At 48.5% G+C, this 18,571-nt stretch overlaps 1 protein-coding gene across 3 annotated transcripts in view; it reads left to right on the forward strand.

Moving 5' to 3' along the window:
- The window catches only part of CTBP2 (C-terminal binding protein 2), a 70,485-nt gene that overhangs the window by 49,009 nt on the left and 2,905 nt on the right, over positions 1 to 18,571 (forward strand). For 2 of the 3 annotated variants that reach the window (XM_062496266.1, XM_062496265.1), the window contains 7 exons: positions 11,186 to 11,340; positions 12,890 to 13,034; positions 14,500 to 14,706; positions 15,291 to 15,505; positions 15,915 to 16,045; positions 16,968 to 17,095; positions 17,730 to 17,847. In XM_062496266.1, coding sequence (XP_062352250.1) covers positions 11,186 to 11,340; positions 12,890 to 13,034; positions 14,500 to 14,706; positions 15,291 to 15,505; positions 15,915 to 16,045; positions 16,968 to 17,095; positions 17,730 to 17,847 — 1,099 coding nt within the window. Of the gene's footprint in view, positions 1 to 5,955; positions 5,986 to 7,910; positions 7,918 to 11,185; positions 11,341 to 12,889; positions 13,035 to 14,499; positions 14,707 to 15,290; positions 15,506 to 15,914; positions 16,046 to 16,967; positions 17,096 to 17,729; positions 17,848 to 18,571 lie in introns of those variants that run through there. The other variant, XM_062496267.1, reaches the window with a different exon arrangement.

The raw sequence follows: 18,571 nt of genomic DNA on the forward strand, positions 1-18,571 counted from the left end.
TCCAAGGCTGGAGAAGACTGAGAAGGTGAGCTGGGGTGCCCAGAAGCACCTCAGCTTCCTCCTGGGTCCTTACTCAGAGCTTCTGTCCACTGTACCAAAAGAAATCACATCCCAAATGTCATTTGAGAATTTTTTTGAGAGAGTTACAGCTGGTTTAGGTCCACAGGCTCTTGTCCAGACCTGCAGCCCATGTTTTGCAGCCAGGCAGGAATGCTCGTGGCCAGGAAAAGGCTGATAAAGAGGCAAGGTAGAGAATGGGAAAGTTAATCATTGAACTTCTTGTTATCTTTATTCAGCTTGGAAAACTGAAGCCAGACCAGGTTTGCAGGGGGAGATAATATCCTTTGTTAGAGCAACTTACATAGTTAGGAAAAACCCCATGTGATTCTGGGACCACATGCTTTTCCTCAGATCTCCACAATTGCACATTGCATTAAAAATAAAATAAATTTAATTTTCAAAAGGTTCCGCAGATATTTGAAAGAACTGAATTTAAAAGCAACTTACAAAAAAGAAAAAAATAAAAAAAAGAGAAAAATCTCATTTGGTTTAATTTTATTTGAATGTTTCAAGAAAGATTCAATAGCCCTGAATTACAAAAGACTTCTATTCTAGCTTGAAATTTACTCATAGGAACATGACATTTGTGTACCTGAGGGCTGCCCAGGGCAGTGATGGAGTCCCCACCCCTGGAGGGGTGTAAGAGCCATGTAGATGTGACATTTGGGGACATGGGTCAGTGGTGACCTTGGCAGTGCTGGGAATTGTTGGACTTGATGATTTTCAAGCTCTTAAATCAAAATCTTAAATCAAAACATTATTAAATTATAATATTCTAAGGTGTATGAGTTTGTAAATAATCAGTGTATTGTTATTAATCAAGGCAATTTCTCTGCTCCAGGAGATAAAACATTATTATTAATAACCTTTCCTGTGAGAGGTTTTGCATACTCACCCTGACCTCATGAAATCTACAATTCAGTTTTATTTTCTTTTTTCATTTTTGAGTGGATTTTCCTTTCTTTTTTTTTTTTAATTTTATTATTTTTGGTAGCCTGCTACATCATCCAGCACACTAATTTAAAATTCCCTCAATCCACCTTAGTCTCAGCTGTGATAATGCATGGCTCGAGGGCACAGATAGCTAAAAAGGGCTGTATTGTGTGGCATCTCTAAATTCTTTTTTCTGAGAAGTTGAATAAAGAGGCTGAGGTTTCTTAGGGCAGGCTTTGGGTTGGTTTTTTTCTTTTTCCCCAGCTGGATGAGCAGCCTCACAGGTGGTTCAGTGAGAAGATGTCAGGCCAGAAGATACTGCTGGAGCCCCATGTCACCCCATTCCTGTTAAACTTTCCAGCAGAAAATGCTGCTCTGGGAAGGTGACTGCAAGCACAGTGTGGGATCCTTCATCATTTTCTTGATGTATCTCGGGAGACAGCTTTACAGCAATATTGAAAATAATCAAATAAATTGGGTAGGGAACATGGGTTGAAGCAAGAGTGATTTTCTCTTCAATATTTTTTCCTGGGATATCATACACAGAGCTGTGTCTTCTTAATGCAGTCATGCTTGGGAAATCCTGCCTGAGTGTGCACCCAGAAAATATTGGAGTTTGTGGAATCACTGAATGGTTTGGGTTGGAAGGGACCTTGAAAGGTTGTGTAGTTCAATCCCCTGCCATGAACAGGGACACCTTCAGCCAGGCCAGGTGGCTCTGAGCCCCACAAGGGGATCAGCCTCCCTCCTTAGACTGTTCCTTGAGGGACACAAAGGAGTGCACCTGGGGTTTGGTGGTCACTGCCAAGCCCAGAGATTTGTTTGCTCTGTTTTTATGGTTCTGGGCTGCTTTAAGTGTCAACAGGAATATAAAGTGTGCCCTGTTTGTTTCTTTAAAATGCAACCACGATAAAATGCTATGATAGACCTGTAAAGCTTTTGTTGTAAAATTAAATCAACTTTAGTAGCAAGTAGGTTGTAGTTAAGTGCTTTTGAATGTTGGTATTTAGGGTTTTTTTCTCACTTAGTTATAATCTGGTGCTAGAGGGAAGTGAGGGTGTTGATCTCAGGGAAATGAGTGGGATTTGCAGGCATTGAGCACCTCCCAGGACCTCCCAGGGTTATTCCTCTGCTCACATACTTCACCATCCTTTCTGCACTTAGAGGAATTGGTCTCAAATCCCTCGAAGAGCGATGGGAGAGCACAGAGGAGCTGCAGATACAGACTGGGATGGGGAAAGAAACAGCTAAAAAATGAAACAAGAAACTAGGACACGAAAAAGCTGGAGCAGTGTGAACATGGCAATACTTCCTGACTGCACTGAGGGTTCCTTCACTGGATCTTTGCCATGGGGATGTGGGAGAGGAGAAGGTTGCCAAAGGTCCAGCAGCCTTGGCCAGAATGTTCCCACTGTGGCTGTTGGGGCTTCAGGAGGGGTGACCTCACAGCAGGGACACGGAACAGACGGGTCCAGCTGGGCTTGTGCACTTGGCCAGCACCCAGGAGCTATTTTAGGAGGTCTTAGAAGGGACGAGGCCTTGGCAGGACCTGTGGGTTTGCAGTGAGCTCTCAGTTCTCCCTGCACAGTCCAGTGGGCATCACACAGGCTGTGGAGGAGCTCCTGGCAGCACACGTAGCTCACAGGGCTCAGGACCAGCCCAGGGACACCCCATGTGCTCCTGGCTGCCTCGCAGGACACTCACTGCCCGTGGTCTTTTTACACTTTGAATAAAGGTGCTGGAGGTGTTCAGGTGGATTTAAAGGATTGGAGTCATCCCTTGCCCCGGGCCAGAGCTTTGGCTGCTCCCTGGTCCATCCACAGTGTGTACAGGAGGAGCTGAGGCAGCTGCCAGCTGTTCTTGGCACTCTGTGCTTGGCCAGAATTTGCTTTGGGGAGGCTCCTAAAGTCAAGCTGGGCTCTCACTGAAGGCTCCCACGTTGCTCTTATGGAAAAAGTGTGAGGAAAAGCCCGGGCTGGATTCCTGGGGCGTTATTGTCCTTTCTGGCTGTAAATGAGTGACTGGAGATGACAACAGCTACAGGTGGACATGGAAATGAGGATTTATCTCCCAAAAGGCTCTCCAGGCTCCCACCCCAGCAAAGCAGTCTTGTGTCTGCAGAGACAGAAACTCCTCCGATGCTGTCTCAAGCCTCTTCTGGGATCTAAACCTCCAGCAGATCTCAGGAATGCCAGCAGCAAAGCAGAGATGCTCAGAGGAAGCTCTGTTGCTTAAAAGATGGAGAGCACTTTCTGTCCAGCATAGTGGGAAGGATATCAGTGTTTAAGAGCATCATTTAATTCTACAACTAGCTCCCAACATGGCCTTTTCTTTGTTTTCCACTCAGAATCTCTCATTATCGATGTGCAAATACAATTTCCAAAGGTGCTGGTGGCACACGGACAGCTGGTGGGATTGAATCCTTTCTGCTTCCCAAAACTGGATCCAAGTTCTTGCTTTAATACTTTACCTTTTTTTTTTTTTTTTGAGGGAATTTCCAGTCTAAACCATAGGGCTGTCAGTGGTCTGTCTGGGTGCCAAAGCCAGGTTTGCACCCCTCAGTGCTGGTGTGTTGTGGACAGCCCTGCTGCTGGTCAGACAGCAGAATTCCAGGCTGTCCCCATGCCAGGGCTGTCATTGCAAGTCGACAGGCTCATCTTTAATCTTGATTTCAATATCTCATATTCCAAAATGTCTTTACAGCCTCTGAATCCCTCGGGGCAATTTGAAGTTTGAGCAGCCTCCTGCCCAGATGGCCGATATCAGCAGCTCTCCCCTGGCAGCAGCATCCTTCTCCTTGGGTTTATTTATTTTATCTTTTCAATCAAAAAAACTAAAAAACCAACCAAAAACCAAAACAATGAAAGCTGCCCATTTCCTGGAGCAGATTTTTTTTTATTTTTTTTTTTTTACTGCTGTAATTTGTTTCCATTTGGATGGAAGGGAAAAAGATAAATGGATAAAGAGGGCAGGGAGGAACCCAAAGGAGAGCTGGCATGGGATGTTGTCCCTGGTGCATGATGCCCTATGGCTGGAATGTGGCTCAGAGGTGAACGTTCCACCCACGAAAAATAAAGGAAATATCCTGCAGCTGAAGTGCAGGACAGGAGAGAGTACTGGATAATATCAGGAAAGCTGCCCACTGAGCACTAGGAACACAATTTGTTCCCAGCACTGGGCTTAGTAATGGAGCATACTCAAGGAGAATTTATTGGGGCTTTTTTTGCTGCCTTCTCTGTGTTTTTTTTTTTTTTTTAATATGAGCTGTAAAGCTCAGCCCTGGGCAGTGGGACAATTTGAGTGTCCTTATGGTCCTAACCACCAAACAAACCCTAACTGAACTTTACTCCTCTTTCTCCCATTCCTCTCTTAAAAGAGAAAAAAAAAAAACAAAAACACAAAAAACCAAAAACAAGCAAACAAACAAAACTCACAAAAAATTAATAAAGTATTTTAAAAAATTAAAAGAATACGGGAATCTGAGCTGCTCTGAGCAAGCAGTTTCTCTCCCAGGTGCTTCTTTTAGCTTTCTTGGTAGCATCCCTCCCTCACCACCCCATATGGCCTCTCCCATCTGCTCTGCCTCTCCCGTGCCCTGGCAGCTTCCACTTCTTCCCTGGTTTTGCCATCCCATCCATCCCTGCCCTGCTCTGCACTCCCCCTTCTCAGGGTCTCTGCATGGCCCTTGGGCCAGCACATCCCTCGGGCACCCCTGTGTCCCACAGCCCTGTGTGACCACTGGGAGTTTCATGTTTAGCTCCTCTTGAAGTCACTCCTTGGTGTTTGGTGTTCACAGACACAGATTTACCAACCTGACAATGAGGGAATAACCTGAACACCCACATTTTGATATATAGCAGAGGCCGTGTTTCTCTTCTGTCACTCTTTTATTGCATTAACACCAGTTCATGTCCTTGCAGCTGTATGAGCTGTACTCCTGGGTGAGATTTAATTCAGTCCAGAGATGATTTCAGAGACGAGCACTCGAGTTTTGCAAAGCCTGTTCCCCAGGGCTGCATCCCCATGGCATCAGCAAGGTATCCCAGTGCTTTAATGGAAGGACACCAAAGGAGGTGGTTTAGGTATGTTTCCCTGCAGGAATTCAAATAAGAATAATAAAATACAATGCATATTTCTATTTTAACTGAGTATTTCTCTGTAGCTGCTGTGTCTATAGTTCAGCTGGGGACTGTAACCATGGTGCTTGGATCAGCTAATAAGGATATTGTTTTATATGGGAACTTCCTATGAATTTTAAAAAATACTTTCTTAAAGGAAGTCCTGACAAGTTATTTGGGAAGGGAACTGACCAAAATGCAGCTCTTGTGTGCTGACTGGGGAAAACATGCTGGAGAGGTCAGAGCTTTGCACAGGCTCTTCCCAAAAGCAGGTCTGAGTTTTCCCCTTGGCAGCAGGGCAGGATTGGCCTTGTTTCCTCTTGCCCATCTCTCTGGAGCTCAGGAGTTTCTCTGAAACAAGATTTCCCTCACCAGGCAGGACTGCCATGAACCTGTGGGTTTTTCTAGTGGGCTGGAAGTTGCCTCATCCCTTTGTCATCATCCCTCTTCCCCAGAGCAGCTCTGGCTGTGAGCCTGGAGCTCCAGCATCAGTTCAAGCACCTGGGTCTCCACTGAAGGAGAAGATTCTGCACTCTTTCCCTGGTAAGACCCTGGCAGCCTCAAAGATGCTTTGCTTTTAAAATGCAAAACAGTCTATTATTGTTTGTAAAATATATATTTGATGTCACTTTCAAAACATGCTCTGTGTTTGTGTGGCTTCTGTCTGCACAGTGCCAATGCCTCCAGACTATTTGTAGTTTAGAAAAAACAGTAAATATCTGTTTGGGATTTTTTCCCCTTCTTTCTAAGAGATAATACTTGTGTCCTATTTCATTTTTGCACATGCATTCATTATGAGAAGCGTTTTTTAACAGGAAAAGTTAAAGAAAGAGCATCACTGGTGAGCATGTTATGGTGGATGCTGGTCCTCTGGGTCCTGCAGCATCACAGTGCTTTCCCAAAACATCCCCGTCCTCACAGAATCACTCAGTGGCACCTTTGCCACTTTCTGCTTGCAGGGAGTGGGGACCCCTGGAAGGGCACCTTGGGACCTTGGCTCTCCAGCTTGTAGTGCAGAGGTGATGGCTGGGATGGCACATCTGTTGGGAGCTTCAAGTGTTTAAGCAATGGTTTATGTTCACGAGAAAGATGTGCCTAAGTCTCCTTGTCCTGTAGTCAGAGACTGGATTTTAGGGAGGCTTTAGGGGATGTCAGTTTTACAAGTCAGTACCAACTCCAGGTAATAAACCTTTGTTCTCCTTATTCGTGCCCTATCCTCCAGTTCCAGGGGTGCCCTGGGCGTCCCAAAGCTCCCTACAGGGTGAGCAGGACCCTGTCTGCAGCGGGCTGTGTGTGCCACAGGAGGATGCTGTTGGAACCAGTAGGATGGTGATAAAATGGGAACAGATAACACTATGGAGAGGTGAACGGGACTGAGGTGCAGATATTTTCTTATTTCTTGGATGGGGATTTTCTATAGCTGTTGGCAACTGGAAAGAGGGAGAAACAACTGCTCCATCAAGTGCTCCAAGCCATGCTCTGGAGATGGGGCACTGCACAGGGTCAGCCTGCCCTCGTTCTCCACGTACACAGCAGCAGTGTCCTGAATACTGCTGACAGAGTGTGGGATTGGGATGACAATTATAAAGTCATAAAATATCCTGAGCGGGAAGGGACTCACAGGGATCATTGAGTCCAAGCCTTGCACAGATACCCCAACAATCCCACCCTGGTGTACCTGGAGTGTTGCCCAAATTCCTGGAGCTCTGGCAGCCTTGGGACCGTGCCCATTCCCTGGGGAGCCTGGGCAGTGCCAGCACCATCTGGGGGAAGAACCTTTCCCTAAAATCCAACCTAAACCTCCCCTGACCCAGCTCCAGCCATTCCCTCAAACAGTGACCTGGGGCTGCTTTGACCTATTTGGGACAAACTGGGCAGGACCAGGAGATGGACGTGTCCAAGAAGATGTGGATCCTGCCAGCAATGGAAGTGGCTTTTCTGATGCTGAAAATCAGCTGATTCACATATCAAGAGAGAATTTGGCCCTTGGTTTCTGGGTGCAGCTGAGACCAGCACAGCCTTGCTTTGTGTTTGTTTTTGAGGTGCTGCTGCCCAGGACTATCAGCCTTTTTCAAGAGCCACACTCTCCATGGAAAGAAAGGCATATTTCATTTTTAAGCTGCAAAAGAAAAAAAAAAAAAAAACACGCACACAAAAAAACCCAAACAAACATAAAACGCAGCGTGGCACAGATTAAATCCATTTGAGACAACTCGGGGAAAAAAAAAAAAAAAACCCGTCGTATGTGCAAGTCAATAGGAGGAGGGGAGTGGAAGGGGGAAAAGCAACTGTGACATATACAAACCCTTTAGTGTGCATAGCATAAGATTTTTTGGCTGGCACTCACATGATTTTATTCAAGGGCTGGGAAAGAACTACGATTAGTTAAAAGCTTCGGCAAAGTCTGGAGGGAGTGCTCTGAAGAGTTGGGAGCCGCGCAGAGGTGACCGTAACTCCTCTCGCAATTTCAGACCATTCTTCTGGGGCTCAGGACAAAAGCCTTTTCTTTTCCCTCCGTGTTCAAAGAGACATTTGTCTTGAGATGTTGCAGCTGTGGGCCGCGGGATCGCTTGTTTGAAGATACCCCCTCGTAGACGAAAGGAGAGGCAGCGCTCTGAGAAGTGGTAGTATTTTATCGTGTGTGGGTCCCCCCTTCCTCCTCCCTCCCTACTCCTCCACTGCCATGTGCGGTTTTTAATAAGAAGAAGAATGTGGAGGCAACATTTTCCAGGCAAGGGGAAATTTCCTGTTTCTTTTCTGTTTGTTTAATAAAGTGTGTAGTTGACTGTAAAACTGTAGCTACTTGGTTGCGAGCGGGTAATTCAGGCGAGTGTCAGGATCGCTTCTTGATGCGCTTTTGTATACTGCAGGGCAACATGTTTAAAGCCTTTTTTTCCCTTTTTTTTTTTAATTTTTATTTTAGTGTTGCGTGGCGCAGGCAACTGAGATTAATAAGAATTAGGCAAATGGCTTCTGCTTTTGTTTCGGTGAGATAGTACCAGCCGTCTTGCGGTCACACAAAGGCTGCCATTTAGCAGGGAGCACTCCCTAATTCTCTTGGCAGGGGTGCCATTGGGATCGGATACAAGTGGGTGGCAAAGGGGAGGAGCGGCAGGAAAGGACAAGCAGGCTTTGTGTATTAAAAATGAAACAAAAGCACTTTATACGCGGGGCTGCGTGCAACAAGCGGCGCTGCCTGTGAGCTGGGGTGGAGTTTGAGTTCTCTGTGCCTGCAAAACCTTGCTTTTTTCCCTCTTTTTTTTTTTTTCTTTTTCTTTTTTCTTTTTTTCTCCCTCTTTCTTAGCAAGCTCTTTCCACACTGCTGGCCAGGCTCCGCAGGCGGCTGAAAACGCCTGAAAAAATTATATATATATTTATATACACATGTATATATTGAACAATACTTGCCCCAACTTTGCAGGAGCAACTAGGGGGGATTCTCAGCAAAAATCAGCTTCAGGTAGCGTGGGAGGCACCGAAATTGGGAGGCAGAGCTGATGCCAGCCCAGCCCCGAGGAGAACTGGTACCCAGCTCCACAGGGGTGGTGATGCTCGTGGTTTACACAGCACTGCACCCTCGGTTTGGCAGAGCGAAAGGGTTAATGGCTGCGAGGTTTTATCACAATTTCGGGGGGAGTGGCTGCTGTTTAATTACTTTCTGATCCCTGGCATACCTCGTTCTTAATGAAGCAGTCGCCTGCAGAAAAAAAACATGCTGTATGAGCGGGGTGGCTTGGTTTTGTCAGCCCAAACGTGTTGGTTTGGATGTGTTTGTGCAGAGGTAGGAACCAGGACGGTGAGGAATGGATGCAGAGTGGTGGAAGGGTGGGCAAGGAAAACAGAGCATGGTTTAAGCTGCAAACCTGCCAGTGGTTTTTATTAAAATGTAATTTCCATACATTATGCACTTCATCCTGTATTGATTTGCTTCAGAACTTTCCTTGTCGAGCTGAAATAAATTCTCTCCTTGAAGCAGGAGAAAGGAGAGCAGTTCCTGTGAGTACCTCTCGGGTTCCAGCCACATTCATCCTCAGTGACTGCACTTGAGTGTGTGGGCAAGGGTGACGTGCCTAAGAAGCCTGTGTCATCATGCACAATTATATCCCTAATCCCAAGCAAAGACACAGATGCTGTTAAAAAAAAAAAAAAAAGGAAAAGGGGAAAAAAACCAAAAAGCTATGTTTTGTTTGACTTTCAAAGAAGCTTATGTAAGGGCAGCATAATAAACCTGTTATTTTGGGGCTTGGATTAAATGTCAAAGTTTCAGATAACCTGTGGTTTCATCTTCCACCAGCCACACTCACAGGAAGCCACTCCAACCTCTGTGTGCCCACTGCTCTGCCTTGAGGATGGTTCTGGTCCCTGGTGGGCACTGGGCTCCAAGCTTGGAGACAGGGCTGGTGGCTACTGGGGCTGGCACCTCTATGGCCACCTTGGCCCTGCATCAGATTCCTTTTTATTTGCAGTTGTGGTGTGAGGCTGGCAGGTGATGCTCTAAGCCTTGGATATCATACACATTAGTAAGCATTTAAGTCAGTGCTATAATTCACTTGCTTGTTAACCTGAGAAAATAATCTAGCTGGGGGTGCAGTGCTGCCCAGAGGGATTGTGTAAGCACTCAGAGATTTGGGCATGTTTTTATTCTTGCTTATCTTCTTATCACAAGCTTCTTTCCCTTATCCAGATCGTCTCGGCACCCTACCCTGCCTACTGACACACTTGCACTCCCATCTGGATAAAATGCATGCAGACATAATGGATTACTTCCAGTAATGGAGACCTCAGTAGGGAAGGGGGAGGGAAGGACCAGTTCCAAAAGCGCCCACCTGTAATGCTGAAAACCTTCAGTCAGGTCTGCTGGCTTGGTTGGCTCTTCATTTCTTTAAGCAGATTCAGTAGAAGAGGAATGGAAAGCCACTGAACCCACTCCATTAAACATGCCTGTTTCCATGGAGTTTTTCTTTCCCATGTGAAATGAGTGTAGCTGTGTGAGTGTGGCAGCAGTGAAGGGTCCCTCCCTGGGACCACGCTCGTGGTGCCTGCAGGTCTGGGGTTCATCACTGTGAACTGTGAGTAGTGCCCATGTCTGTAACACCCACGTCAGCTGGGGGAGATTCCCTCACAAAATACCCCAAAACAGCCCCACAGAGTTCCCTCAGCCAAGCCTTGGGCCTGTCCTCCTAACCAGCACAACCACTGCATGTAAAGGTCAGCCAGATGTTGGCTGGTAGCCCTGGTTCTTGTGCAGAAGTGGGGTTTGGTAAGGAGAGGCTTTGCTGGGCCTGCATGTGTGAGGGTTTGGAGGCTTAAACCCAGACCCTCCAGCTCCAGCCATCTCATGGTACAGCAGCAGAAATACAGCACCACCTTATACCCAGGGTACCTGTTCCCCTTACCTGCACTCTGTCCAGGAACTGCCTGGGCAGCTGAGAAAGATACCTGAGGTATTTTGCAGGGTCCTAATATAATAAACATCTTTACTGAAAGGGAGGTGTTGAAATTTCTAAATGACTTCTCCTGAAACGAACCTGTTAATCCCCAACAGAGCAATAAATAGGATATAAAATTCAGCCTTCTGTGGCCCTTGGTAGTGATCAATTACTTTCTCATCTCAGAGGAGAATGTTGGGTTTACAAAGATGAGCTTTGCTGTTCCCATGAAACCTTTGGTAGCCAGTCATACATCAGAGTATAACCTTCTGTGCTGAAGAGGTCTTCAGTGTCCTGCTCTTCCATGATTTTCCAGTAATCCTATTTTTTGAGTGATTCTGTTTTGACTTGTTTTTCTGAGGTGGTCAGAATGGTAAAGCCATTCCCTAAAAAAACAAAACCGCAGCTGTGTTCCCAGAGAGTATTCCAGTCCTTTGGGCAGACTTGACCCCATGTTGCTGTTTTCCCTGACCCTGCTGTGCAGGGTGTCCCCAGGTGCTGCTGTCCTTGGGCTGCAGAAGCCCTGCTGTAAGCCCCACTGTAAATCTCACTGTAAACCCCACTGTGTAATACCCCTCTGTGTAATCCCCCAAAATAATACTCCTCTGTGTAATCCCCCAAAGTAATACCCCTCTGTTCCCGCAGGTATCCGCCCGCAGATCATGAACGGCCCCATGCACCCCCGGCCCCTGGTGGCACTGCTGGATGGCAGGGACTGCACTGTGGAGATGCCCATCCTGAAGGACCTGGCCACGGTGGCCTTTTGTGATGCACAATCAACTCAGGAGATCCACGAGAAGGTACTGGGAGAGGTGGGGTGGGTTGGGGACAGTGGGATCTGACCTTGCTCTTCCATGTCTGTAAAGCACCTTCCAGTGCCTAAAGGAGCTCCAAGAGAGCTGGAGAGGGGCTTTGGACAAGGTGTGGAGCAACAGAACACAGTGGGAATGTCTTCCCACTGCCAGAGGGCAGGGATGGATAAATGGGATATTGGGAAGGAATTGTTCCCTGGGAGAGTGGGCAGGCCCTGGCACTGGGTGCCCAGAGCAGCTGTGGCTGTCCCTGGATCCCTGGCAGCGCCCAAGGCCAAGTTGGACATTGGGCTTGGAGCAGCCTGAGATAGTGGAAGGTGTCTCTACCCATGGCAGGCATTTGGAAAAAAGAGCTCCCTTCCAACCCAGACCAGACTGTGATCGTTTGATTTTTGAGCAGAAAGTGTACAAAGCTGCACTTTGTGTAAATCAGCAGATAACATCAACAGAAGCCACTGCAGATTAAAATTCATTCTGGCTGTTTTAGAAGCCAGATGCTATTTTGGAAAAAAAAAGAGAAGTCACTTTATCTCTTTGCGTCAGGTTTTTCACATCAATGTTATTAACGTTTCACATGTTTTTTGAAGTCTGTGTTGTTGCTGCTGTGGCTTTGCTGACACTATCCCAGCTGCAGCTGCTGGATCTTCACAGGTTTTTGGGTGCACCTCCAGCAGCTCCTCCTTCTGCAGGGGGAGTGGAGGAGGTTTGGGAATCATTAAGGCAGATCCATGCAGTGCGGATGAGTGTTTCTGCTTGGAAGCTCAACTACTTGTAAATACTTCTCTTAAAACTATTATTTTAGATACATCAAATGAGGTTTGAAGTGATCAGAAATCACTCCCAAGATCTGGGAAAGAGGAATACAAACAGCATCAGTGCTGGTCTTTGCAGATATTAAATTTGGGAGAAGGAGAATGAGATGTTTTTGTGAGACATTCATAGATGAGCCAGGCTTGGGGGGGTTGGATGGGTCTTGAGTTTCCAGAGCACTGAGGTAACTTGTGGTGAGGACCAGTGATGGTCTGGATCTCCACTGAAGGGGACAAAGCCCAGCCCTGTGAGACTGTGCAGCCTCTGCAGAGCTTCTCAAGTCCCCTTGAGAAGGGCCAGGAAAGGTAGATGTGACTGGTGTGGCCGGGGTCTGGACATGCACAAGGAGGTCAAGGTGTAAGGAGTGTCACACAGTCCTGTTTAAACCCAGCAGACACTGCTGCAATTCCTTTCTAAAAGCAGAATTACTGCTGCTTGGAAGCAGAGGGATTTGCAGATAACCACCTGGAAAAGGGTCCAGGTGAGAGACAAACGTGTTTTTCATCTGCCTGGTCTGCTCAGATGTGACATCATAATTTTCAGATATTCACCAAAGCCATTCCCTGAGGTGTTGGAGGGTCACACCCCTGCAGGGTTTGGTGGCACCTGGCTCAGACAGCAGGTCATCAGTGAAAATGTCCAACTCAGTGTGTCATATTCCTGATTCCTGAGCAGCAGCTGCCCCCCAGGTGTGCCAGTGGCTCCTGACTCCTGTGCTGTGTTGCAGGTGTTGAATGAAGCTGTGGGGGCCATGATGTACCACACCATCACCCTGACCCGGGAGGACCTGGAGAAGTTCAAGGCCTTGAGGGTCATCGTCCGAATAGGCAGCGGCTACGACAACATCGACATCAAGGCTGCTGGGGAGCTCGGTAGGTCCCAGCTCTGTACCCTGACTCCTTCCCCTGTCCTTCCAATCCTTTAAAACCAGCACAAGGAGCTGCTGCCTCCATGGCATCATGCTGGCACAGCAGAGTTCCAGGCAGGACCTCCATTCAGCCCCTAAAATTACAGGTGCAGTTTAAGTTTTTTACACACAGAGAATATGAGAAGAAAACTGACCATGAAGTGAACAAAACTGTGCAGTTCTAGAAGGCAGCTTTTGGGTTCATACCATGTTAAAATTGCCGAGTCTGAATCCCTCATTCCTGCACTGTTCCAGGTGCCCCCTCATACTGCTGGATATTTGTATGGCTGTTCTATTTCTAGCACAGGAGAGTTGGTACAGCTTTAGAAAAATTGGAGGAAGGGTGTTTTATTACATTTTGTTATGCAAGATCAGTCTCTTGATCTGCGCTGGTTCTGAGTCATGCCTGCTCGGCTGGGAAGGCGCTGTGTTGGATGGAGGAGCAGGAGCTGTGTGTTGGGCTGTTGCCACCTCCTTTGCCATCTCATCAAAGGTGCCTCAGAAACTTGAAAAAAGCTTTTAGTGTGGATTGTCAAAAACAGGGAGAGTCATGTTGTCAGACAGTGCTGGGGCCACCCAGTTTCCAAACTGGTTTGGGTGGTCACAGACTTCTGGCTGCACATCCCCAACTGCAAGAGCTTAATTGTATCCCTGGTTTTAGCAGCTGAGTTGCAACAGGCTTTACTCATCTGATCCCAAGATTCAGTCTGTGGAGCAGCCCTGCAGTAGTGTTTGGGATATGTTGTATTAAAGGTTATCTCTGGGGAAGTGAAGAATAACAGCCATTCCACCTGAGCCGTTTTACAGAGATAATTGCGATAAGAGAGTCTCAAATAGTCATCCCTAAAAAAAGCAATTCTCAATATAGCGAGTTGTTTTCTTTTTTCAAGAGAACAGTGACTCCTCAGTCTAATGGTTTCTTCATGTTTTTAACTCTTATTGTTATTATCCATTATAACAATGTTCTGAGCCTTTGAACATCAGGAAAGGAAAGATATAACGAATAAAGTAATGGGATACTGCAGCATAATCCTTCTTTTTTTACTTGGCAAATTGGGTGGCCAAATGATGTGGTTTCGAGTAGAAAATGTAATGACTCCCCACAAATGTAGCGTAAAGTTTAATTGGTATTCCTTTCCATAAGGTAGTTTTTAAACCGTGCAGTCAATCAGTGACCAGTGCCTGAAGAACGGTGCCAGGGCCACCCACTGGCTGGGCTGGGCACCAGTTTGGACCCGTTAAAAGGGACCCCCAAAATGGAAGGATGGGGTTGAACCATCATCACCCGTGGGTGTTTAAGGGGCACGGAGTAAACAGCAGTGTAAGGAGCTTGTGGGATGGGCAGCTGGGAGTCCTCCCTTTCTGTAAATGGGTCCCTTAGACAGGTGACAGGAGCTGGCAGGGCTGTGATTTGTGTGTGGCTTCCGCAGGGATCGCCGTGTGCAACATCCCCTCAGCCGCCGTGGAGGAGACGGCCGACTCCACCGTGTGCCACGTGCTCAACCTGTACCGGCGGAACACGTGGCTGTACCAGGCTCTGCGCGAGGGCACGCGGGTGCAGAGCGTGGAGCAGATCCGGGAGGTGGCCTCGGGAGCCGCCCGCATCCGCGGAGAGACGCTCGGACTCATCGGCTTCGGTGCGCGGGACAAGGGAGGGCGACTCCTGAGGGGGCTCAGCGCATCCTCCCTGCCCTGGGAAGGACCCAGAATGAGCGTTGCCAAAACCAGAACCACCACGGTGTATCTATGTGAAATAGAGAGAATATCTCCCTTGTTTTTTTGGGGAAGGAGCTGTTTTTGAGCTGTGGTTGAGTCCTTGGAGGAGCACTGGTGAAACACTGGTGTTTTAGAGGGACCACACCTCTAGAGGTGGTGCTGCTGTCCTCTACCAAAAAAAGACCCATCCCTGAGGCACAGCTACACCAACCCAGCCTTCCCGAGCCACTCCAGCCTGCACAGTGACAGGGCTTTGTAAAACAGAGCTTGTCTTAAGTTCAGCCACAGCTGCAGAGACTTCCAGGGTTAGATGTGGGATCAGCTAATAAGCACGAAAAGCTCATACGAGCGTGTTTAAATGGGGACACCGCGGCAAGGCAAGGGAATGTCTGGGAGGCCCAGCAGGCCCCAGGGGACAGTCCTTAGGTCCTGCTGGGAGCCCATCCTCACGGGCACGGGGAAGCTGGGCTCAGTTAACTCGCCCTGTCCCTTCCCTTCGGCACAGGTCGCACTGCGCAGGCGGTCGCGGTCCGAGCCAAGGCCTTTGGCTTCAACGTGATCTTCTATGACCCGTACCTGCAGGATGGCATCGAGCGCTCCCTGGGCGTCCAGCGGGTCTACACCCTGCAGGACCTGCTCTACCAGAGCGACTGCGTCTCCTTGCACTGCAACCTGAACGAACACAACCACCACCTGATCAACGACTTCACGATTAAGCAGGTAATTAATTAATAACCTCACGTGCACGGCCAAGGAGAGCTTTGTTGGGCAGGGCCTGAGTGCAGGAGATGGCCATGGATCCCTCAGCTTCCCCAGTGAGCCAGCAGCTCCAGAACAGCTGGTTGCACCCAGGTGTGTCTCCCCACAGTGTTCAGGGGAGCGGTGTCCTGCCAGGTAAATGATCCTCGTCCCTTGTGGTGCAGAGGTGATGGCAGCAGTGGGTTTTGTTTGCCAACACCGACCAAAGATGGAGATCCCATGGAAAAGGCATGTGCGGTGGCATGGGGATTGCTCTGGGGCTGAAGCACAGAAAGTGAGATGCTGTCCCAGCTGGAGGCAGCACCCCAGGGTGGGGGGTGAGGAGAGGATGGGGTCAGTGCACCCAGCTGATGTCATCCCTCTCTGGCAGATGAGGCAGGGAGCGTTCCTGGTGAACACGGCCCGTGGGGGGCTGGTGGATGAGAAGGCCTTAACCCAAGCCCTGAAGGAGGGACGGATACGAGGGGCCGCGCTCGACGTGCACGAGTCAGAACCGTTCAGGTAAAGCTCTGGCCCTGGGGCGGTGTTGGTGTCTGTCATGGCACATCCAGGGGTACCCAGCACCCACGGAGTGTCACTGCCCCTTATCACACAGCCCAGCACTGGGGGACGGTCCTGCCGTTGTCACCTTGCAGCAGCCATCGGCTGTAGTCCAGGACTGGGGTTATGTGTGCTCAAAGGGACACGGGGAGCTTAGAACAAGAACCCAGCCTGGTGTTAGGAAAAATCCCAAAACATTCACTGGCCCGAGAGAACAAATTCACTGCAGTCAGTGCTGGGCATTCTTGCCTGCAGCCTGGGAAGGGCTGGGTTGTAACTGAGAATGCATCTTCTCTCACCACAGAAATATTAAATGAATAAAATTTTTCTCCTACACAAGAAGAGCCCCAGTGTCCACCCCTTCTATCCTAGGATGACCCACAGCCTACCCCTTTATCCCCACACTGCTGCAGATCCCCTCAAACATTATTCCTGTGGGAGCATTAAGCCAAACTACCCCATGGGTTGGTGGTTCAGCTCTTTTTTGGTGCATTTTTAAAAGCCTGCATTTTCTGAGACCTGCATAGAAGCTGTGCTTCCTCCCCAGCACTTCTGTGGCTGTTTTGGGCTGGCAGGACTATCAGACCAGGGAATCACGGAATGATTGGGGGTGGAAGGCATCTTAAAGGTCATCTAGTTCCAATTCTTTGCTAGGGGCAGAGACACTTTTCACTAGAGCAGGCTCATCCAAGCCACATCGAGCCTGGTCTTGGGCAGGCCACAAGACTTTTGCTGTTCATATTTTATTTTTATTTTTTGTTTAAACATTGATTAATCTCTTGGTTTGTTTTTTTTGTTTTTTTTTTGTTTTTTTTTTTTTTTTTTTGTTTTTTGTTTTTTTTTTTTTTGTTGTTGTTTTTTGGGTTTTTTTTCCTGCTCCCAGTTTTGCTCAAGGCCCATTGAAAGATGCTCCCAACCTGATCTGCACCCCACACACAGCCTGGTACAGTGAGCAGGCATCCCTAGAGATGAGAGAAGCTGCTGCCACCGAAATCCGACGTGCGATCACAGGTACCCATCCCCGGGGACACTGGCCTTGGCTCCCTGGGTGCCTGGAACAGAAGCCAGGAGGAGCAGAGACAGGGATTCACCCTACCCATGTCCCAGCAGGACAGTGGAAAGAGATCTAACCCCAGTTTGCTTCTCAGTTAAAGAGCTGAGAACCCAAACTTCCCTGTTTTGTCAGGAGTGGGTGAGGGGTTTTGTGTTCGTTTTAATTTTTTTTTTTTTAATGAATGGGCAAATACTGGTGTCTGTGTCTGGGAAGAACAGGACAGGGAATTGCTGCCCTGGTTACTGGTGCTAACCCACACAGTGGTGCAGACACAGCCACTGCATTCCAAAACCAAATCCCAAGGTGGTGGGCACAGAACTCCAGCAAAAGAGTGCTTCTCTTGTCCTAAAAGTCACCCTCAAGGGAACAGCTCCTCTGCAAGCCAGGTGTTGGGAGCGAGGGTTGGAAACTGGTCTCCAACCCTGCACCTCGGGACAGCCGAAGCATCCTGAAATAAGGAATGGGGGAGTTTTTTTTTCCTCCCATTCTTTACACTGACAGACATAGTATAATGATAAGCATTTTAGCTCATTAGAGGGTGATAAAGCTGGGCCCTGCCTGACACAGACTCACCTTTCTCACCAACTCCAGGGCGCATCCCAGAGAGCCTAAGGAACTGCGTGAATAAGGAATTCTTTGTCACGACGGCTCCGTGGTCAGTAATAGACCAGCAGGCGATTCATCCCGAGCTCAATGGTGCCACGTACAGGTGAGCGGGAGAACGGGAACACCGGGAGCCGGCATTGGCAGGGCTGGGACCCGGCTGCTCTCACCCCAGCACTCACAGCACGGGGCTTACTGATGCTGCTTGAGCCAACCCCGGTGGGTAAAGCCTCCCTTTCCAGAGCCCTGCGGGCTGGGAGGAACGGGGCAGCGTCTCTGGAAGCAGCAGGATCCCCCCCAGACCCCTCCACAAGCTGGATGTGACTTCTGAACTGCAGCTGTAACTCTGTCCTGTCCATGAACAGCCTCTTGTCGGTTAATGAGCCAGGGGAAAAGCTCCAAATACAGGGCTGTAGTCAGGTGACCCAATTTCCACCTAAATCCCAGATTAAGGGTTACTTACTGCTCTGTTTAGATGGCTCCAAGTGTGCTGGTAGGAGACATTAGGCTCAAGGAGCTGGAGCATGGGCTCATTCAGGGTATCACCACTGCCAAAAATACTCTGAGCTACAAAATACCCTGCAGGGTACATCGGGTCATGCCAGGCAGAGCCACGCCACCTTTACCCAGCAGCAGAGCCCCAAGGCAGCTCCCGGGCCGTGCAGGAGGCTCCCTCTGACCAGCAGAACGTCCAAACCCAGAAAAAGCCTCCCCATTCCCACTCTTGTTCCCAAACACATGGGCACAGTGCCAGCATCCGAGGACAAGCCTTGGCTTCCCAGCTTAACCTGTCCCTGCAGGGAGCTTCATCCTGGCTAAGCTCCCTGGAG

This window comes from Cinclus cinclus, chromosome 7 (assembly GCF_963662255.1).
Source record: "Cinclus cinclus chromosome 7, bCinCin1.1, whole genome shotgun sequence".
NCBI lineage: Eukaryota > Metazoa > Chordata > Aves > Passeriformes > Cinclidae > Cinclus > Cinclus cinclus.